The sequence below is a fragment of the Zalophus californianus genome, chromosome X (assembly GCF_009762305.2).
Source record: "Zalophus californianus isolate mZalCal1 chromosome X, mZalCal1.pri.v2, whole genome shotgun sequence".
Taxonomy (NCBI): Eukaryota; Metazoa; Chordata; class Mammalia; order Carnivora; family Otariidae; genus Zalophus; species Zalophus californianus.
The window spans coordinates 120,023,858-120,043,011 of NC_045612.1; the positions used below are offsets into that span (position 1 = coordinate 120,023,858).

At 48.4% G+C, this 19,154-nt stretch overlaps 1 protein-coding gene across 1 annotated transcript in view; it reads right to left on the bottom strand.

Moving 5' to 3' along the window:
* The window catches only part of PRPS2 (phosphoribosyl pyrophosphate synthetase 2), a 38,102-nt gene that overhangs the window by 7,766 nt on the left and 11,182 nt on the right, over positions 1-19,154 (bottom strand). The window contains exons 3-4 of the mRNA XM_027608091.1: positions 4,082-4,180; positions 3,313-3,437 (exon numbers count right to left, since the gene is read on the bottom strand). Of these exons, the coding sequence (XP_027463892.1) occupies positions 3,313-3,437; positions 4,082-4,180 (224 nt within the window). The remainder of the gene's footprint in view (positions 1-3,312; positions 3,438-4,081; positions 4,181-19,154) is intronic.

Sequence of the window (19,154 nt, forward strand, 5' to 3'; positions counted from 1 at the left end):
ATCTGGGGCGCCTGGGGGGCTCAGTCGATAAAACAGCTGCCTTTGGCTTGGGTCATGATCCCAGGGGTCCTGGGATCGAGCCCCGCGTCGGGCTCCCTGCTGGGCAGACATCTGCGTCTCCCTCTCCCTGCCGCTCCCCCTGCTTATACTCTGTCAAATAAATAAATCTTAAAACAACAACAACAACAACAATAACACAAAAAACTCCTAATGATCCAAAGGAGAAGGCCTCCAGCCAATATGACAATAGGCAAAGGCATGACCAGGGCCTCATGGAAATGCCACAGGCCGGAGAGGGTGCCGGACCTTGTCCACAGCAACTGGAATTACCAGGAAAAGATACCGTACCGTCACTACGTGGTTTATAAAGTAAGAAAAGTGTCTGCTCAACTGCTGTGGCCGCAGGCCTGGGCAGAAAGTCACCGGCATTCATACTTGGGACGGTCAACTGGTCTATCTTTTCCAAACACCCAATTTTGTCCCTGTCCATGCAAACCAAAATGGCTCTCGCCCTAGAGGACTTGGCAACTGCCCTTCTAGGAATAGATCCTGTTTGCAAATGCACACAAGATGCAGTCACAGTCCAGTGCTGCGGGACCGTGCTTAAGAGTACGCGCCACAGTATGTCCCAAGTGAGGAATGGGGGAACTCGTGACAGGCATCAGGATGTATGCAGACAATGGAATTAGCACTCAGCTGTAAAGAGCAATAAAGCAGATCTACTGCACAGCTGCGGAATCACTGCTAAGATGGAATGAGGACACGTTTTTTAAAAATCACAGTGAAGAGGTGTGTGCAGCAGATTACTGTGTGTGTGAACTAAAAAGGGAGACATGTCTGAATAATGTTAATTCTGATGCTGGGAAGAACGGAGGTCTCTAAAGAGGGAAATGGGGGACATGACCCAATTTGAAGTTCTGCGAACAGGATGTGTATTTTTAGACTATATCGAAACAACAGGGTTGGGGGGAAAAAAAAGGCCACACGAGCTTGTGGAATCTATTATTCTTTTGGCTTATTAGCTGCCAAAGTAATTTTTCCTGGTTAAAAACAAAGGACCGTATACTGCATGACCCATCCACTCGAACTGCCCAGAGAGACAGGAAAGAGCTTAGTGGCGGCCAGGGGCTGGGGAGCTGGGGAGCACTTGGCTAGCAGATACAGGTTTGTTTTGGGGTGATGAAAATGTTCGGCAACTAGATAGTGAATACTATCTGCTAGCTGAAACCCACCGAGCTGTGCAGTGTAAACAGGTGGGCTGGATGTGAATCATCATCTCTCACTAAAACTGTGACTACCAACAAGTTACATCTTATACTCACCTACCTCTGGCCTGCTTGTTCGCCTCGGAGCTTCCACCGGGCCAGTGGGTTCACCGTATCTGAATGCAGATTCCACTGTGTGACTTACTGAAGTTTCCAAGTAAACGACAAGGATTTCCAGCGGACAGACAACACTCCATGTGCTTTGACCTGGAGGCCCTGGGTGAGGGCTTTGCCACTGCCCGGCTGGTGTCTTTGCAACCTAATTTTCTGCTTCTGTCTTTGATGTATTTGTGTCTCTTTCCTGTCAACGGCCACTTCCTGCCGCTGTCAGAGGCCCGGCCTCACCTGTTCATCACCCTCCCCTGTGCAGGGGGCAAACCCACCAAGACAGCAGCTTAGCGCTCGCTGGGGCCCTTCTAAGAATCAGGACCTCTGCTTCCCTGCGTGGGTTTAACGACCGCTTTCTGGGCTACTCCTGAGCTTTTCAGTTCGATTCTAAGCCCCTCAGCCAGGCTACAGGCGGACGAGGGACCCAAATGAGGCAGCTGCATTTTAAAGAAGTCCTGGAGCCCAACGGTCACTGGACACCCTCATGGCATATTTACCAGCTTCCCTGCTTTTGCACTGGACTGACAGACAAGAGGTCTCTTGTCCCTCTCCCTTCCTGATGGAGACCCCTACACTTGGGCACTAAAGCTCCATGCCACCCTGTCTTCCCTTCCCAGATGGCCGCTGCCCAGGTCTATAAGGTCACGCCGAGTCCGCAAGCCTCAGGCCCGTTATCGAATCAGTCTTCTATCACCCTCGCCCTGCATTCTACTCTCTGTAGTGATTGCTCCTTAATTCCCCAAGTCTGCGAAGCCCTTTAGATTCGCGGCTTGGTACCATTTTCTTAGGCTAGTCAGTGTGCCCGCAACCTGATGCTTTCAGTACCATGTCAATTTCTGTCCAACTCGGGAATTTTACAGTGCAGTAATCGTTCCGCCACCCCACGGTGCAGGCCGCCTGCCGCCGTGTTCTCTGCAGACGCTGGCTCTGGGTGGGCTGTGCCCTCTCGGTGTTCTAACTGGGATCATCAGGCATGAGGCTGTCTTCAGTGAGGAGTGCTTACTCAGCAGTTGGGCTTGTGGAATTCTCCCACTGCAGTAGCTTTTTAGCTTGGGACCAATTTTTGTAGGGATGCCTGCACCATAGGGGGACGCAGAGTTCACCGCACATCTGCACATGGCACAGGCTCTTGGTTTGATTTCTCATGAGTGGCTACTTTGTCCCCCCATCCAAACGGCTGGGTAAAGACTGGCTTTCCCCCTGTGCTGCTGGAGAGAGGTCTAACTTTCATCTCCCTTCTCTCTGGAGACCTCTATGTGGGCAGTTAATACCCAAGCCACCAGCCTCTTCCTGGATCTGATACCCAACCCTGAGGCCACTGAAGCAGGGTTTTCAGCTCTTCTTTAGCTCTCGGCCCTGGATATTTCCCATTTTCTTGGTGCCCTACGGACAGAGATTTCTTTTTGAAAACTCTGTTCTATTTTGGCTTCCACTCTCAGGAGTTTGTAGTAGGAAGGACTAGCTTAGTCAATGGTGTTGGTTAATTAAAAGCCTTATTTTCCAATTAGGCTCATTGCTTTTAAAATCAGAAAAAAGTTAACTGAAAAGACACCTCGAGGGACGCCTGGGTGGCTCAGTTAGTTAAATGTCTGCCTTCAGCTCAGGTCGTGATTCCAAGGTCCTGGGATCGGAGTCCTGCATCGGGCTCCCTGCTCAGCTGGGAGCCTGCTTCTCCCTCCCCTCTGCCTGCCGCTCCCCCTGCCTGTGTGCTCTCGCTCTCTGACAAATAAAAATCTTAAAAAAAACACACACACAAAAAAACCCCCCAAAACCACCACCTCGAGTAAAACATATTCGCTGAAAACAAATACGTGCCCGTGTTTCTTGCAGGTGAAGACGCAGTGCCCTTACTTGTCCATTTACAAAATAAGAGCGTTAAGTAATTTAAAACATGCTTCCTTATCTAACACAAAAGAAAACCACGGTGCATTTTGGCTACCTTTTGGCTCCCCCGGCGTCAGGTGAAACAATGATACAGTTCCTCCACTCGGCAATGTTCTCCCGAATCCATTGCAGGACTGCGGGCTCCGCGTACAAATTATCCACCGGGATGTCAAAGAATCCCTAAGGGGAGAAGTCCTATTCAAAAGAAGCCTTTTCAACAGACTCCCTTTTCTTAATTTTAACAGAATTAAATCAAAAGACAGGTATGTTCCAGGGGCCTATGTCAGTGCAATCCATTATCTTTGGAGACATATTCGATTCTCTTAGGATTGCCTATATTCTAAGGAATAGGAGAATGGCTTTGCGGGGGAGTGGGGGAAAAGAGGTCTGTTGTGTCTTAAGCACCTTATTGTAAGCCAAATGCTTCTTCGCATTCATTGTATCACAGAACAGGCACAGTATGGGCCTGTCTTATAGATGAAGGAACTAAGTTACGAAGGAGGTTAAAAAAACATACATTACAACCCTGCCATTCTAATTACTTTTGAGAAATTGAGATGGAATTATAAAGTTTACTGCCAAGAAGCCATTCCCCCTCCTCTGAAACCGTTTGGACGCAAGCTGGTGGCAGACAGCGGTAACAACTATTAAACCATATTCCCAAGTCCAGTAAAGACGAAAACCCAAGAGAGCAATCACATACAAACTCAAACGCGAGTTCATGTTACCCACTTCGAAAACAATTTAACTTAACAGAGTTAGGATGTAACCACTTGCATTAAGCCCCCGATCACAACCAAGGGCAAGAAAGAAAATGCTGGAACCTGGATCTGAGAGGCATGCAGGTCCATGGTGATGATGTGATCCGCCCCGGCGACCGAGAGCATATTGGCTACAAGTTTCGCGGAAATCGGAGCACGACTCTAGAAAATAAAGACACAGATTTTACTTCAGGAAAAGGGAAGAGATACCGTAACAAAATCAACATTAAGTCATTTAATACTTTAAATTATTGAATTACTAACAAGAAAATTACCTCCCAACAAGATATTCATTCCATTTTATTCGCCCAATATTGACTATTTACATATAACTGTTGCAAGACAAGGTGCTTGACACTGGATAGAGAGAACAAATCTCAAAGAAGCAAACAAACACATAGACGTGTAACATCACAATGTGTATCATTTAAATAGTGACAAGTGGGAAGAACAAGGGGTACCAGCAAGAGGACGGCATGAAGCCTAAAGAGACTGGGACTCAGAGGCCCCTCTGAGGAAACAGCTTTTACGGCGTGGCCAGCAGAGGGGAGAAGCCAGTGTTCCGGAAAGAGCAGCACGGGGGAGATCACCGAGGCCAAGAGGTCACACCCAGGGACAGAAAGAAGTCCAGCGTGGCCGAGAGAGTGCACGTAAGGGAGGCAGAGGCAAAGCCAACTCCTCAAGAAGAGCTGATGTATCGCAGCTGAAAGCCCATGCCGTCACAAATGAAACAAAAGCCACACTGAAGAAAGAACACCAAATCAAGAATGTGGTGTTTCAAGAAGGGATGCAAGGTGATTTATTGACACTGTATCCTCTCTAAAATTACCTAACTTCTCCACAGCTTTAGCTTTTATATCATAAATCCTGGGCAGTAAGTGTCTACATTAAAAAAAAAAAAATTTAAGAGACTACACAGACACAGATTAAACCTAGGAAAGGTCAGCATTTTACTGTCAACAGTAATATTCTCATACACCAACCCAAAAATATACATGTAAGCTTAAAAGATTTCATTGAGAATCACACAATGTTGTCAGTTACAACTCAAAAGTGAAACAAAATTTCATTCACAATAATAATAAACGATCCCTATAAAATACACAAGAATATATTCATGTAAAACATACACGGGAAGGAACTACATCATAATGTTCACAGATCATTTCTAGTTTCTCTTAACACACCATGCTTAAAAAAAAAAACCAAAACAAAACAAATCAAAAGAGGCCGCGCCTGGGTGGCTCAGTCGGTTAAGCGTCTGCCTTCGGCTCACGTCATGATCCCAGGGTCCTGGGATCGAGCCCGGTGTTGGGCTCCCTGCTCAGCGGGAAGCCTGCTTCTCCCTCTCCCACTCCCCCTGCTTGTGCTCCTTCTCTCGCTGTGTCTCTCTGTCAAATAAATAAGTTATTTAAAAAAAAAAAAAGAAACTTATTACTTTATAGTAATATACGTGAACATTAGCTATAGGAACCCTCACTACAATGGCATGTGGAGCTTCAGGATGGGGTGCTTTCAAGCCTCCCAACTCCTAGTCAATTGCAGACCCAACAGGAAGAGGCGGACTCGACCGTGCACAGGGATACTATGCTACTAGTCCGGCGGGAGGAAGAGATGCTTTCATGGGCCCCAGGGAACAGCTCAGCCAGTGAGAAGCCCCACACACTTTGAACTCCCAGGTTCCTCTGAGGGACTTGCAGTTCACAACAGCCCTCCCAACTTCCCCCTTCTCTCCTTCAAAAGCCTACCTCTCCTTTGTCCTCCAGACTTGCCCCGCCTTGTTTGTTTGCAATTCTTTCATTCCCGAATAAACGCACCTGTTGCTGGTAAAGTAACTGGCAAGAGTGTATTCTCCAGGTTTGCATCACTTGGTGATCAGAGGGGTGATCCAAGAGAGGACCCCGAATGCCTCCGGGGCTGGTGAGCAAACAGGTGCCGTACCCCCGGAGCTGCTGGGGCTCACTGCTTTATCGACGAGCCTGGGGTTTTAAGGTTAAGTTTTTTCCTGGATTTTGAGCTTCAGGCCTTGTGTCTAAGCTTTCCGGGCTTTACTCGGGATCTATGTAAGCCCTCGGTTTTGGGGTTGTTTTTGTTTCCACCTCTGAGTACTCATTTGGCCTTCTGGCCCATTCAGACTGTTCCTGACGGACCTGGGCTAAGCTTCCGGTTTGATTCCTGTCAGGACCGTTCCTAATGAAACTGCAGCTGGGGCGCAAGGGTGCAGGAGCACCTGGCTTTGAGGGTCCCCCACACACCAGGTTTGGCCACCGGCTGCTGACAAAAATCCAAAGGCAGAGAAAGGAGTGGGGTGCAACAGGAAAGGAACTTATTTCAGTGAGACCAACACCCGGAAGACAGGAACCAGTGTCTCCAAGACGGTCTCCCAAGTGCCAGAAAGACCTCTAGGTTTATATGAGGAAAATGTGGGACAAGGGTATGTGGGGACGTGCAGGTGGGCAGTGAAGGTCAGGTCGAGGACTCGTTTGCCCGGGGGCCAATTGCGGGGCACTCGCTGCTTGGGCCAGCCATTGCTTGAGGGGGTGATTTTGGTTCCTCTCAGGGGATGCTGTGCCCTCAGGGTCTTTGGCCGAAGTTAAGAGTGAAGCTGGAAAGGGAAACTTCATTAGAAAGTACAGACTCAGGCCAGAATGGAGGCAATGGAAGTCCTGTTGCAGAACTAGGCTGGCCTTCCGTCTGACGTCTTTTCGAAAATCAGCCTGTTCCAACTGGAACTGTGCCAATCTGACTGTGAAGGCCTTCGGTCCTATTCCCCTTTGGGGCTGGGCTGCTCCTCCAGGAACTGTGCTGGCCTTTCCTCTGATCCCTTCTGGAACCAGGCCGTTCCTGAAAAACCTCTAAGAAATGGGATCCCGGTCATCAAAATGCTCCGAGGGCACGTTGCTGCCCGCCTCCCCCCGCCCCCGCAATGGGACTCCAGCCGGCTTTATGTTTAAAATCTATGGTCCCCTCCACGTGCACATTTATAAATAAATGGACTGACTTAACCAGAAGTAATTTAGAACTTCAATGGCCATTATGGGGAACTTTCAATCTCTCCGAACTTCATTTTCTCAAAGCTGAATTGGACAACAACCACGGTTCTAAAACTGAATGCGATTTCCATTTTAAGCGGTATTTTGAAGCTTCCAAACATGATCAGGAATCCAAAACTGCCTCTTTCCAAGGTACACTTTACAAACTAAGTGAGGCCAACAATTAAAAAAAAAGGGGGGGCTTCTGAAGCCTCTTCTCCACCCTGCCCCCCAGACCCGAGGCAGCTACCTCGCGCTCCGGCCCCGCCCCTGCGGCGCCATCTTCTTTCTCTCATCTCCTGCGCTCTCCTCCTCATCCTTCGGCGGAACCTTCCTTTCCTCAGAAGCTCCCTCCGCTCTCTCTCCTCTCCTGAACCAGTTAAAAACTGCCCCTTTAATGTTAAGTCTTCTGAGGATCTAAACAGACCCCCAAGTTTCTTATGTTACCTGAACTAAGGCTGAACTTCCAGCCATCATTAAAGAGTTTCCTAAAATGACTGGGACCCCCATAGGTTTGCTGAAGAATTTAACATAATTATTCCAACTTACCACCCTGGTTTCTCAGATTTTTTTTTTTTTTAAGATTTTATTTATTTATTTGACAGAGAGAGGAAACACAGCGAGAGAGGGAACACAAGCAGGGGGAGCGGGAGAGGGAGAAGCAGGCTTCCCGCCGAGCAGGGAGCCCGATGCGGGGCTCGATCCCAGGACCCTGGGACCATGACCTGAGCCGAAGGCAGACGCTTAATGACTGAGCCACCCAGGCGTCCCTGGTTTCTCAGATTTTTATCAATTAGTGCACATGCTTGTTGGTGAGGGCCAGGCCAAACATTGGATGAAGCTAGCCCAATGGGAAAATCCCGAGCAGGACCCCTATCTTTTGGCAAGATGCTAGAAAACTTGCTGGAAATCTCCACTGAACAATTATAATGGCTTATCCTAAGTCTGTTGACTGGAACAAAAATCTGGCTTACACACAAAAGCTTGCTGAATCTGTTCATGGTTATTACAATTGACTCCAAACTGTCTTTAAAGAAAATTCTGGTCTTCCTTTAGATGCTGAATCCATCGGGGTTAACATTTAATTTTGTGCTTATTAATGACTGCTCCAGGATCTTTCCCTTTTAGGTAAAAGGACCAGGATGGAATGAGAAATTAAGTCCACTTCAGATCTGACTAACCTGGCAAACCAGCTTGCTCACACCCTAGGTGAGTCACCTAGAGGAAAGATCGCTAAAATTTTCGATGTTCAGCTCCAGCAAATGAAGGCCCCAAAACAAAACTGGAAGAGTGCTTTCTGCTATTATTTCAAGGAACCAGGACATTCGGAGAAGACTATTACAAATGGAAGCGCTTCAGGCACCTTTGGCCCTCTCGCCAACCTTTCCAATGTTCTAATTCCCAATGACAGGTGTAGAGAGCAAGATGGAGTCCCTCATGTCAAGCAGGAGCCTGTGTCAAGCAGTGACGCAAGCAGTTCAGGGCACTGCAGCTACAAGATATCGCCAAGACCAGCATCAGCTGACACCCCAGAATCCGTAACACGCAGAAGCAGAGGAGGTCTGCTTTGATAGTCACCCCCTAGGAGTTATCATAGTCTCCTGGGTCCTCAAGATGGGTGTCCTGGGGTCCCCAACGGTGCTTTGTCCTTTAAACTTAAAATTATTCATTGATTTGTCCTTCCTTAGTACTCTATTAGCTAGCTCTTTGCCGGTCCTGGTCTGTGAGATGGTTTTCATCAGTAAGATGGGAACCTCCACAGCGGGCACCCGGGACCCTAAGGGTTTTACATTTTTAGGATCCTTCAGATCCATGATTATACCTCCCAGGGTCCTGGCTGTGAGCTTTCTGACTTCCAACTCTGTGGGGCAGCAGGGGTCTTTTACCCAAAGTATGGTGTTAGGCCTCTTGGCTCTTTTCACCTTCCTTTTTAGGCATTTACGTAGGGCCCGCATCTTTCTTCCTCTTTTGTAACCTAGCAGCTGCCATATACAATTTCTTAACTATGCAGAAGTCTATTTCCCACTTGGGAGATTTGTACAGATTTTTCCACAATTTTTGTTCACATCTTTCTGCCAAGTTATAGATTACTTTGGCCAGGAGTGGCATGTATCTTTGCAATGTCTCCAAGTGCTTTAACTCTTCTTAGTCCTCCAAGCGCCTGTTTTTGTTTTTGTTTTTTTAAGATTTATTTATTTGACAGAGAGAGAGAGAGGGAACACAAGCAGGGGGAGTGGGAGAGGGAGAGGCAGGCTTCCACAACCCTGGGATCACGACCTGAGCCAAAGGCAGACACCCAACGACTGAGCCACCCAGGCACCCCTCCAAGTGCCTTTCTGAGGCCATCGCCCTTGGTCTCGGCTCTGGCTAGTTCCACCTCGTGCCCGGCCTGCAGAGGGGTGCGCCCCGGACGGGCTCCCGCTGTCGACTGCTCCCTGCACAGCGCCGGTCTTGGCTTCACCTGCCTTGCTGCTACCTTAGGGTCTCACCGTCAGTGAGACGCCTGGAAAAGTCTATATTCACATAAATGTATTCCCCAATTTATTATTTTTCGTTCTGTTATGGTCAAGTCAAGCAAGCGTCTGGGGGTCTTTTCTGATTCTTCTAAATCTTCTACCACACAGCGGGTCAATGACATGGCATCCTGCCCGCCATGCCAAGTGTCATGAACACACTGTGAAGGCGCACACACGAGGTGTTGCCTTTCCGCAGCGTCAGCCCTATTCAGTCCCAAAGCAAGATTAACGTAATTACAGAACAGGTTCAGGGTTCCCAGCTCAGTGACATTTCACCACGTGGTTAACTTAGCTTCTTACCTTTCACACAGAGCAGGACAGAAGACAAACCACACAACAAAGAAGATAACACAGGGGGCAGGAAGTGAAGGAACCAAACACATAATCAGTCTACGGGCGCGTAGTTGAGGTAAGGTGTCAGGCCAGGCCAGGTCCGCTCTCGGCACTCACTTCTGATATTCAAGTAGCGGAGGATCTCAGTGCTGTTCAGAGATCCATCGGGCACAGCTTTCGGCAGGAGGTGCCTTTTTTAAGTGGTCAGACATATAGGGGTCATGTCTGAGACATCTGTCTGCTGCAAAAATACTCCCCTTTTTAAAGGGATCGAATCAGTCCTGGGCCCCTGCAAGACTTCTCTGCTTCTGCTTGTGAGTTCTGGGGTGTCATCGGTTGGTGCTGGTCTCGGCGGTATCTGGGAGCTGCAGTATGCTTATCCGCCTGTACCACTGCTTGACACGGGCCCCTGCCTGACATGAGTGGCTCCATCTTACTCTCTACAACGGGGCTACCAGGAACTACAGGGGCTCTTCCCAATTCTCCCTCTAATCAGCTTGCAGAAACTACTACCCAGATTGGGAATAAATCTGTGTCGGTCCTCACTGATGCCACGGCTATAAAGCAGGCCCCCGCTTCGGAGTACTAAAACAGTTCATATAGAGATGACAAGGCTCAGAGCCTCATTATCCCTGTAACACCCCAATTTTACCTGTGAGAGAACCCAGCAGCTGAGAATGGAGGTGTGTCCGGCACCGCCGAGCAATGAATCCCACTGGTATCCCTTGGCACCCTGTCGTTCCCAACCCACGTGGCTTTACTGACATCCATTCCCACCGAAAGCAAATTCTTTACTGTAACAGACGTATGCGGTGTATTTTTTAGTATTCCAGTTGATAAGGACAGCCAGTATCTTTATCACTTGGGAAGAATGGCAATATACCTGGACAGTAATGCCCCAGGGTTACACAGAGTCCTTCTTAACTTTTTACAAACCTTAAAAGCTGATTGAGAGGACACAGAGTTTTCTGCAGGCTCTACTTTGTCACAATACACAGACAATCTGCTTCTGTCCCCCTTTTCAAGCTTCTTCACAGGAAGACGGCATCCACCTGTTAAAACTTGCGGCCTTAAAGGGACATCGAAGTCTTCAAAGAAATACTGCACTTTAAACTCGGGTTTGGTTTTTAGGGTACGTGATCTCAGAAACACAGACTAGATTTGGATCTGGGTAGACTCCGAGGCATCCTGAATTTCCCAGAACCTAAAACTAAGAGTCAGTTATGAGGCTTTCTTGGACTGGCTGGTTCTTGTCGAAACTGGGATTCCAAACTTCTCTCACACGGCGTGGCTCAGCCTCTACGCCCTCTACTAAAACCCGACAAACCTAACCCTATTATTTGGAAAGAAGGGCATGACAGAGCCTTTGGGACTTGAAAGCAAAGTCTAACAAAAGCCCCTGCTCCCTAGACATCCTAATTATCAACCTGCCTTTTTCCTCTTGGTATGCAAGAGGTAAGGGAATGCCCTCGAGTGCTCAGCCACAAACATCACCCCAGGGGGGAAGGCAGCCAGCAGCCAGACCCCGTGGCTCCGGGATATCCCCCTGGCTTCAGAGCCATTCCTGCCACTGCCCTCACAGTTTAGGCCACCGAAGAAACAGCCACGCGGGTCCCTCTGAAGCATCCCGTGGTTCCATGCAACCAGCCACCTCACCCCACTGACATCTTCCCGCTAACGGTTCCTCCTCTTGTAACTTTCTCACCACGACAGTGCCACCCCTGCCGCCCTCTTCCCCCCTTCCACTGAGGAAACCCCTCACAACTGCCTCATGCTGCACATCTCCTTTTGACTGCCCGTGACAATTCACGGGAAACTCCTCTGACCGATGCAGATCTTTCACGGTTTACTGATGGTTCTTAATGAATAAAAATGGTAAACACCGTGCTGGGCATGCTCTTCCAACTCCCTCTGAAGTCACTGAGGCTTATCACCTTTACCTTCAGCTACTTCAGCGCAAGGAGGCTGGGTCATACACTCTTACTCAAGCCTGTATTTTCACCAAGGGCAAAACCACATACATTTATACTGATAGTCAGTATGCCTCTGGGGTAGCTCATGATTTTGGAATGCTATGGCAGCAACATCCAATGGGGCTAAGATTAAAAACGGTTCCTACGTCCAAAATTTATTGGGTGCCGTACTTTTGCCGGCAGCTCTGGCTATGAAGGTTCCGAGATATTCCAGACCCAACTCCCGGCAGGCCAACGGACACCACCTTGCTGGTATTTCCACCAAAAAAAAAGGTGCTCTCAAGGAGACTGACAGCCAGACCCCTGTCGTGTTCCAAAGGGATGTTCTTTCAAAGGACAAACTAGAAAAACTGACCAGAGATGCCCAACAACTGGCCCCAGAAAAGGAGAAACAACACTGGAAATCTAGTAACTTGTTGCTTCGATAAAGAAAGCAAGCTCTGGTTTCGACCAAATAACCATCTGGTCCTACCAGAGATTCCACAATTCCCACGACTTCCAACCGCACACGCATTAAACCATGGGTCTGCTGACAAAACGAGAGCATTCATGAACAGACGTTGACGGGAAAATATTAAAAAGGTTGCAAAAATGTCTACTTTGCATGTTCCACTTGTCCAAAATACAATCCTGGAAAACATCTTAAATCACCCAATGGACCATCTGAGGATTTCATGCAGCTTCCCCCCCCACCCCCCATCTCATGGATACAAGCGTGTTTTCGTCATGGTTTGTCTCTTTTCTCACTGGACTGAAGCTTCCCTTGCAGCGAGGCCAGTGCCTCTTCGGTGGCTAAAATTAAAAAGGAGCCCTGCCCGGGGAACCCCTCCTGAACTACACAGTAACCAGGGCACCCATTTTACCGGTCAGGTGCTTCTTTGAGTCTGGGCGCTGTGGCTGGCTTTACATAAACGTTTTCCATACTGTCCTCAATCCTCAGGGCTGCTCGAATGCACTAAGGACACTGTTAAGACTCAAGTGGTGGGCGCCTGGGTGGCTCAGTTGGTTAAGCGACTGCCTTCGGCTCAGGTCAGGATCCCGGAGTCCTGGGATCGAGGAGTCCCACATCAGGCTCCCGGCTCAGCGGGGAGCCTGCTTCTCCCTCTGACCCTTTCCCCTCTCATGCTGTTTCTCTCTCTCTCAAATAAATAAATAAAATCTTTAAAAAAAAAAAAGACTCAAGTGGCAAAATGTTATATAGACTCTCCAAATACCTTGGTCAAAGGCATTGCCATGAATCCTTCCAGACTGCAGATCCTCTCCCCCTCTGGAACTCACGCACTCCCGCCCTTGGAGAGAGTCCTAGGACGACTGTGCGTTTGGCCCCTGCGTCTTTGGACCCACAGCTGATGAAAGGAGATCTTCAATATCGTAAAGGTCTAGTTACGTCTTCACTGTGCACTCCCAGCAGACAATGATCTTATGTCATCACCCTTCACAACCTGGAGAATTCGTCTCTTGGAAAGGACACCTCCAAAACAACTCTTCAGCCTCGTCGGAAAGGCCCTCATCGGGGACTGCTCGCCAACCCCTGTGCCGCCGCACTGCAGGGAATAGACTCCTGGACCCACGTGACCCATCTAAAGCAAGCACCAGCCCGACTGGACCTGCAGGCCCTCTGATGACGGGAAAGCCAAGACTGTCCGGAACTGAAACAGACAACACCTGGAGAGCCCGCTTCCCCGAGCTGTCCGGACCAGGCCTGTAGACACTATGCTCACCGTCGCCGCTTCTGTCTCTTTTGTGGCAAGAAAATGCCCTTGATCTGCATTTCCCAATCTCTTGCAAAAAAGGGGAAACCTTTTGAAACACGAACAGCCTCATTAGGATCCTGTGAGCCTTTCCCAAGGGTGACAAGGCTCAGAATTCACAAGTCTTTCTTTTATCTAAACTATGAACTGACCCTGGATTCTTATCCAAATTCGTAAGTTTCTGAATTCACAACTTTAGAGACTATTACTGATAACGCACACGGTTCTAAACAGCTCTTTTGAGGTAACCACACTGTTCTGAGATGTCCTTGAAGTTTTGCTGTTCTTGCAAAAAGGGTCCATTAACTATTGCTTCATGTTTGTATGCCTACTGGAGCCTCCCAAATGGGCTCGGGTATTCCATACACTGTACTCTCCTCGCACTATTTCCCTTTTACGTCATAGCCATTTCAGGAGGCGAACGTGACTTGGGATGGCCTTCATAGGGAGAAACCTTTCTTCCCCAAATCCAAGTAAGAGCCAGTGAATATTTTCAGACCTAGGGTTCTGGTTTAGAACCAACATACAGTTGGTTCTGTCATGTTAGTTTGGACTGGGTATTGTCTCTCCATGCTCACAATCTGGAGAAGAGACAGACTTCAGATAGGAAATGCCTGAGACTTTGTCTCTTCTAACGCTCCCCGGACTCAGTGTGGCTTAAGTGCTTTCCAACTGCTGCACACTTTCCCTCCACAGGAGACCCCACAGCCGGGAAAGGTCCTTGCTGGCTCTCAGAGAGAAAACACACTAAATATAGAGAACCTGATTACTGATCAGTGACGCTTCCAAGGAAAGATCTTGATCAAAAGGGGGAAATAAGAACATTAGTAATGGAACCCTCACTAAAATGGAGTCAGGAGGTTTTGGGAGGGGGAGCTCTCATGCCCTCCCACTCCGAGTCAATCGCAGACCCAACAGGAAGGGCGGAGGGGGGGGAGGGGCTTGACCTTGCATGTGGACACTACTCTACTACTTCGCTACTCCAGCAGGCGGAAGAAATACTCTCCTCGTTCTTGGCAACAGCTCCGCTGACGGAAAGCCACTATACTTCAAACTCCCAGTTTCCTCCCATAGCCTTTTGGTTCGTAACAGCCCTCCCAACTTCCCCCGTTGCTCCTTCAGAAGTGTCCCTCTCCTTTGTCCTCCAGAGTTGCCGATGTTTTTTTTTTCTTTTTAAAGATTTATTTATTCGAGAGAGAGAGAATGGGAGATAGAGAGTACGAGAGGGAAGAGGGTCAGAGGGAGAAGCAGACTCCCCGCCGAGCAGGGAGCCCGATGCGGGACTCGATCGCGGGACTCCAGGGTCATGACCTGAGCCACCCAGGTGCCCTGCCGATGGTTTTTTTAAATTCTCGAATAAACCTACCTTTTGCTGGTAAAATAACTGGCAGTTTTACTTTTAAGGTTAGCAATACATATGTAACACACACACACACTTTTTCTAACACACAAGGAATGAGAAGAAACACCCTGAAATGTTAACAGTAGATGTTTCCAGAAAGTGAAATTATGGGAAAATATTCTATTCTTTTACATTTTTCAACTTTCTCAACTAACTACATACCATAATTCATGTTTTCATTGTTTAACTCCCTGTTCTGTTCCACATTGCCTTTGGGATAAAAAGACCCCGACCTTGGGGCACCTGGGGGACTCAGTTGGTTAAGCATCTGCCTTCGGCTCAGGTCATGATCCCGGGGGTCCTGGGATGGAGCCCTGCATTAGGATCCCGGCTCAGCGGGGAGTCTGCTTCTCCCTCTATCCTTCACCCCACTCATGCTCGCTCGCCTGCTCTCTCTCTCTCAAATAACTAAACTTAAAAAACAACAAAACAAAACGAACAAACAAGAAAGACCCTGACCAGCCTGGCTCCAAGGGTCCTCCCTGCAATTTGCACTGGGCCCACTCTCTCCCTCTCTAGAGAACAATTTAAGCCTTGCTGTCTACACACACATGTCCGCCTCGCTCCCATGCCTCTGCTGGGCCACTGCATTTGACCCTCCAGGTCTGGTTCAAATCTCCAAACGCTGTGATGCTTTGGGAACTCCAGAGAGAAATGGTCTGTCCATTCTAAAGGGAACACTGCATTGGCTGAGCACTTGGCCACTACCAATGGGGACCACCTTATGCCATCCGCTGAAAGACTGACATTGGAAGATGTGATACGTATGGATATCATAGCTCACAACTGGACTAGGCATCCCTCAAGGGCAAAGAATTGGTTTTGGAGATTTTCACATCCTCTGCAGCGCACAGCTCTGTACCCTACGTACCGTAGCTCTTTGGTAAATACTTAACAACAGAATCTCAATCACATCGAGTTTTCAAGACTTAGTTATTTGCCTCAGTGACTGTGAGAATTATTTAGTCTAACACGATTTCAGGGATGATTAAAAGAACAAATTGATCACTGGGACTTCTTTGTAATACAATCTGATTCTCAACACTCATCAAAGTGGGGCTCTTCCTATAATTTTGTAACTGGCAAAAACATTCCTCCATGGCATCCAGCATTTCCTGCTTCTGAGATCCAAACCACAGGTAATGTCTAAACTCACACTTCCTGATTTTCTTCTCCAGACCTTGTTTACAAATTTGCATTCTGTACTATGAATTTGGCTCAAGACCCAACTGAATCTTGCAGGAAAGGTGATTTGCAAGTTAACTGACTTTACAGCCACTAAGAGAATAATTACGACATTTCCACAAAGGTAGCATCAAGGTACAGTAACCAAAAGTAAAACGTTCAACTCCCCTGATGAAACACGGAGAAAGATCAAACATTTGGCGAGCCAGGCCAATCATGATAAAGACTCTCGGGATAGTCCAGACCTTATTCAATGTACCAGATGCCACCCTGCTAAAAGTGTAAATTTGATGGGCTTTACAAACTTATAATATTGGAGAAACCAATGTCAGGACAAATGTTCTCAATGTTTCCAGTTAAAAAATAAAAAGAAACAATTTGGTAACTGAAAAGAGAACATAACCTTGAAAATGATTGTGAAAAAAAGCTACAAGTCCTCTACCCCCACGGAAGTAATGCTTTCCAGCTCTGCCCACGTCACACTGTGTGTACCAGGGAAGGAGTCCGTGCCATTGCAGGCGTCAGCCAACCGCGGCCCAGGAGACAAATCCAGCCTGTGCTGTTTTTGTACAACCTGTGAGCTAAGAATGGTTTTTTACATTTTTCAGAGGCTGAAAAGCAAACAAAGAACGTTTTGTGACATTTGAAAAGCATACGAAATTGCCATTCCAGGGGCGCCTGGGTGACTCAGTCAGTTAAGCGTCTGCCTTCGGCTCAGGTCATGGTCCCAGGGTCCTGGGATCGAGCCCTCCATCGGGCTCCCTGCTCTGCAGGGAATCTGCTTCTTCCTCTGCCTCTGCCACCCCCCCCCCCCACTGCTTGTGCTCTTTCTAATAATAAAATCTTAAAAAAAGAAAGAAAAAAGAAATTCCTATTCCCGCGCCCACAAATAAAATTTTATTGGAACACAGCCAGACATCCCTTCACTTGCATATCATATACGGCTGCTTTTGTGCCAAAATGGTGGAGCTGACCTAGTGCAAGAGATCTGGTGGTCCAGCAAGTCTAAAAATTTGACACCTGGCTTTTTGGAAAAGGTCCGCATACCCATGTATTTATTATATGCGAAGCACGTTAGAAATAGTAGCAAATGTTATCATTAAATCTATAGATGAGAAAACTAAACACACACAGAGTTTAAGCTACTGTTACAAAGCACAAGCTGAGTGAATCATGATGCGGAAATTCAAACCTGAGTCCACTTGTTCCCAAAGTTGTAACCCCAGAGCTCAGACGACGCTACACCATGCGTTTTACGATTCATACTACATCATCTTCCTTTCTCCGGGTCAGACCACAAGTGCTGATGTGTCATGACCTAGGAAGCCATTCCTTCACCGTCAGAACCAGTCCCTGGTTTCTTGCACATACCAATGAAGCCAAAAATAAGATTTTACAGATGTACGGGGCTTGCTTAAGAAGCAGCAGTAAGATTGAAAATAATGGGGCGCCCGGGTGGCTCAGTCGGTTAAGCGTCTGCCTCGGGCTCAGGTCATGGTCCTGGGATCCTGGGATCGAGCCCCGCATCGGGCTCCCTGCTCGGCGGGGAGCCTGCTTCTCCCTCTCCCACTCCCCCTGCTTGTGTTCCCTTCTCTCGCTGTGTCTCTCTGTCAAATAAAAATAATGAAGCAGGTTTTGAATACCGTTAAAAGGCTCTAGGTTTTCCTGGGCTTCTTTGCAGCTAACTCTGAATAGGTCAACAACACTGAATTTCACTGTGTCTCAGACATCATAGGCAGCACGAAAAGGACCAGAGAAACCTGGGAAGAACATTAGGGGCGAGGCGCGGGGGGGATGCCGCCCAGCGTGCCTCCTGTGGCTGCGGAGGCTTTTCTTTCTGAGCCCAGAGAGCAAGCGTGGCCCATGACTTCCTGTCACATTCAAACACTACATGGCCCTTAGCCTACCTAAGCAGGGCACAAAGGGGGAAGGAAGGTTTTCCCCTCATTCTGGGTCTCACCTCAGCCCCGTTACTGATAAACGTAGTTTGCTCACAGGCTCAGGCCATTTCTCTTAAGCACTTACTTAATCCCTGGTTACACTCACTTCAAGAGGGAGATTTCACGGAGGTAAGAGGCGAAGCGAAGACACAACCAGAGGTTGGAGGGATGTGGCCTCAAGCGAAGGGACGAGGCAGCCTCCAGAAGCTGCAGAGGCAGGAAGGATCCTCCCCTGGACCCTCCAGACACGCCTGGCTCTGCCACACCTCGATTTTTGACCTCTGGCCTCCAGAACGGTGAGAGACATTTCTGTCGTTCCAAGCCCCCCGGTTTAGTCATTTATAAAAGCAGCAACAGAAGCGGGACACAGCCCTCCGCCATTCCTTCTCTGCTCATCGGTTTTCTCTGACAATAAGCCACACCATTTCTGCCCTCAGGCCTCCCTCTGCTGCTATCTCTGCGGCCTCTCAACCCCTTGTCCACCTCCCTGCTTCTGTGTTGTTGACAATGAACGTCTTATCTCGTCCATCAGCAGTTAAGTCTGGAACTGTCTGATGGGGGTTAAACACTAAAAACAGCTACCAGGTTGCTTCCAAGAAACACACTTAGAACAAAGTGATTCAGAAAGAGCGAAAGGAAAGGGAGAGACAGGTGCTCAAAACGGCCGGAACGGAATACCCGCCCAAGTGTGCTGACAAGAGGAAGCAGGACACAGAGCTAGTGAGAAGCCAGCGCCCCACAGAGCAGGTACACCCGCGGGAGAAGACCTCTGTACAGCGGCAGGGGGCACTGCTGGCGGGAGGCAGGTCCGCACGAAGGGCCAGGGCCAAGCAGGCCTAGTTTCCCTGCACCACAAAGACTTCCTTAGGAATAAACACGAGCCAACAAAGTTCGAAAATACCACCTTGGAAACAGAGGTAACTGCAGACTGGACACTTGCAAACAAAAACCGTACGAGTCTCGCCACTGGTTATCAGTTAAGGAGAAGTTAGGGCTCCCCTCCC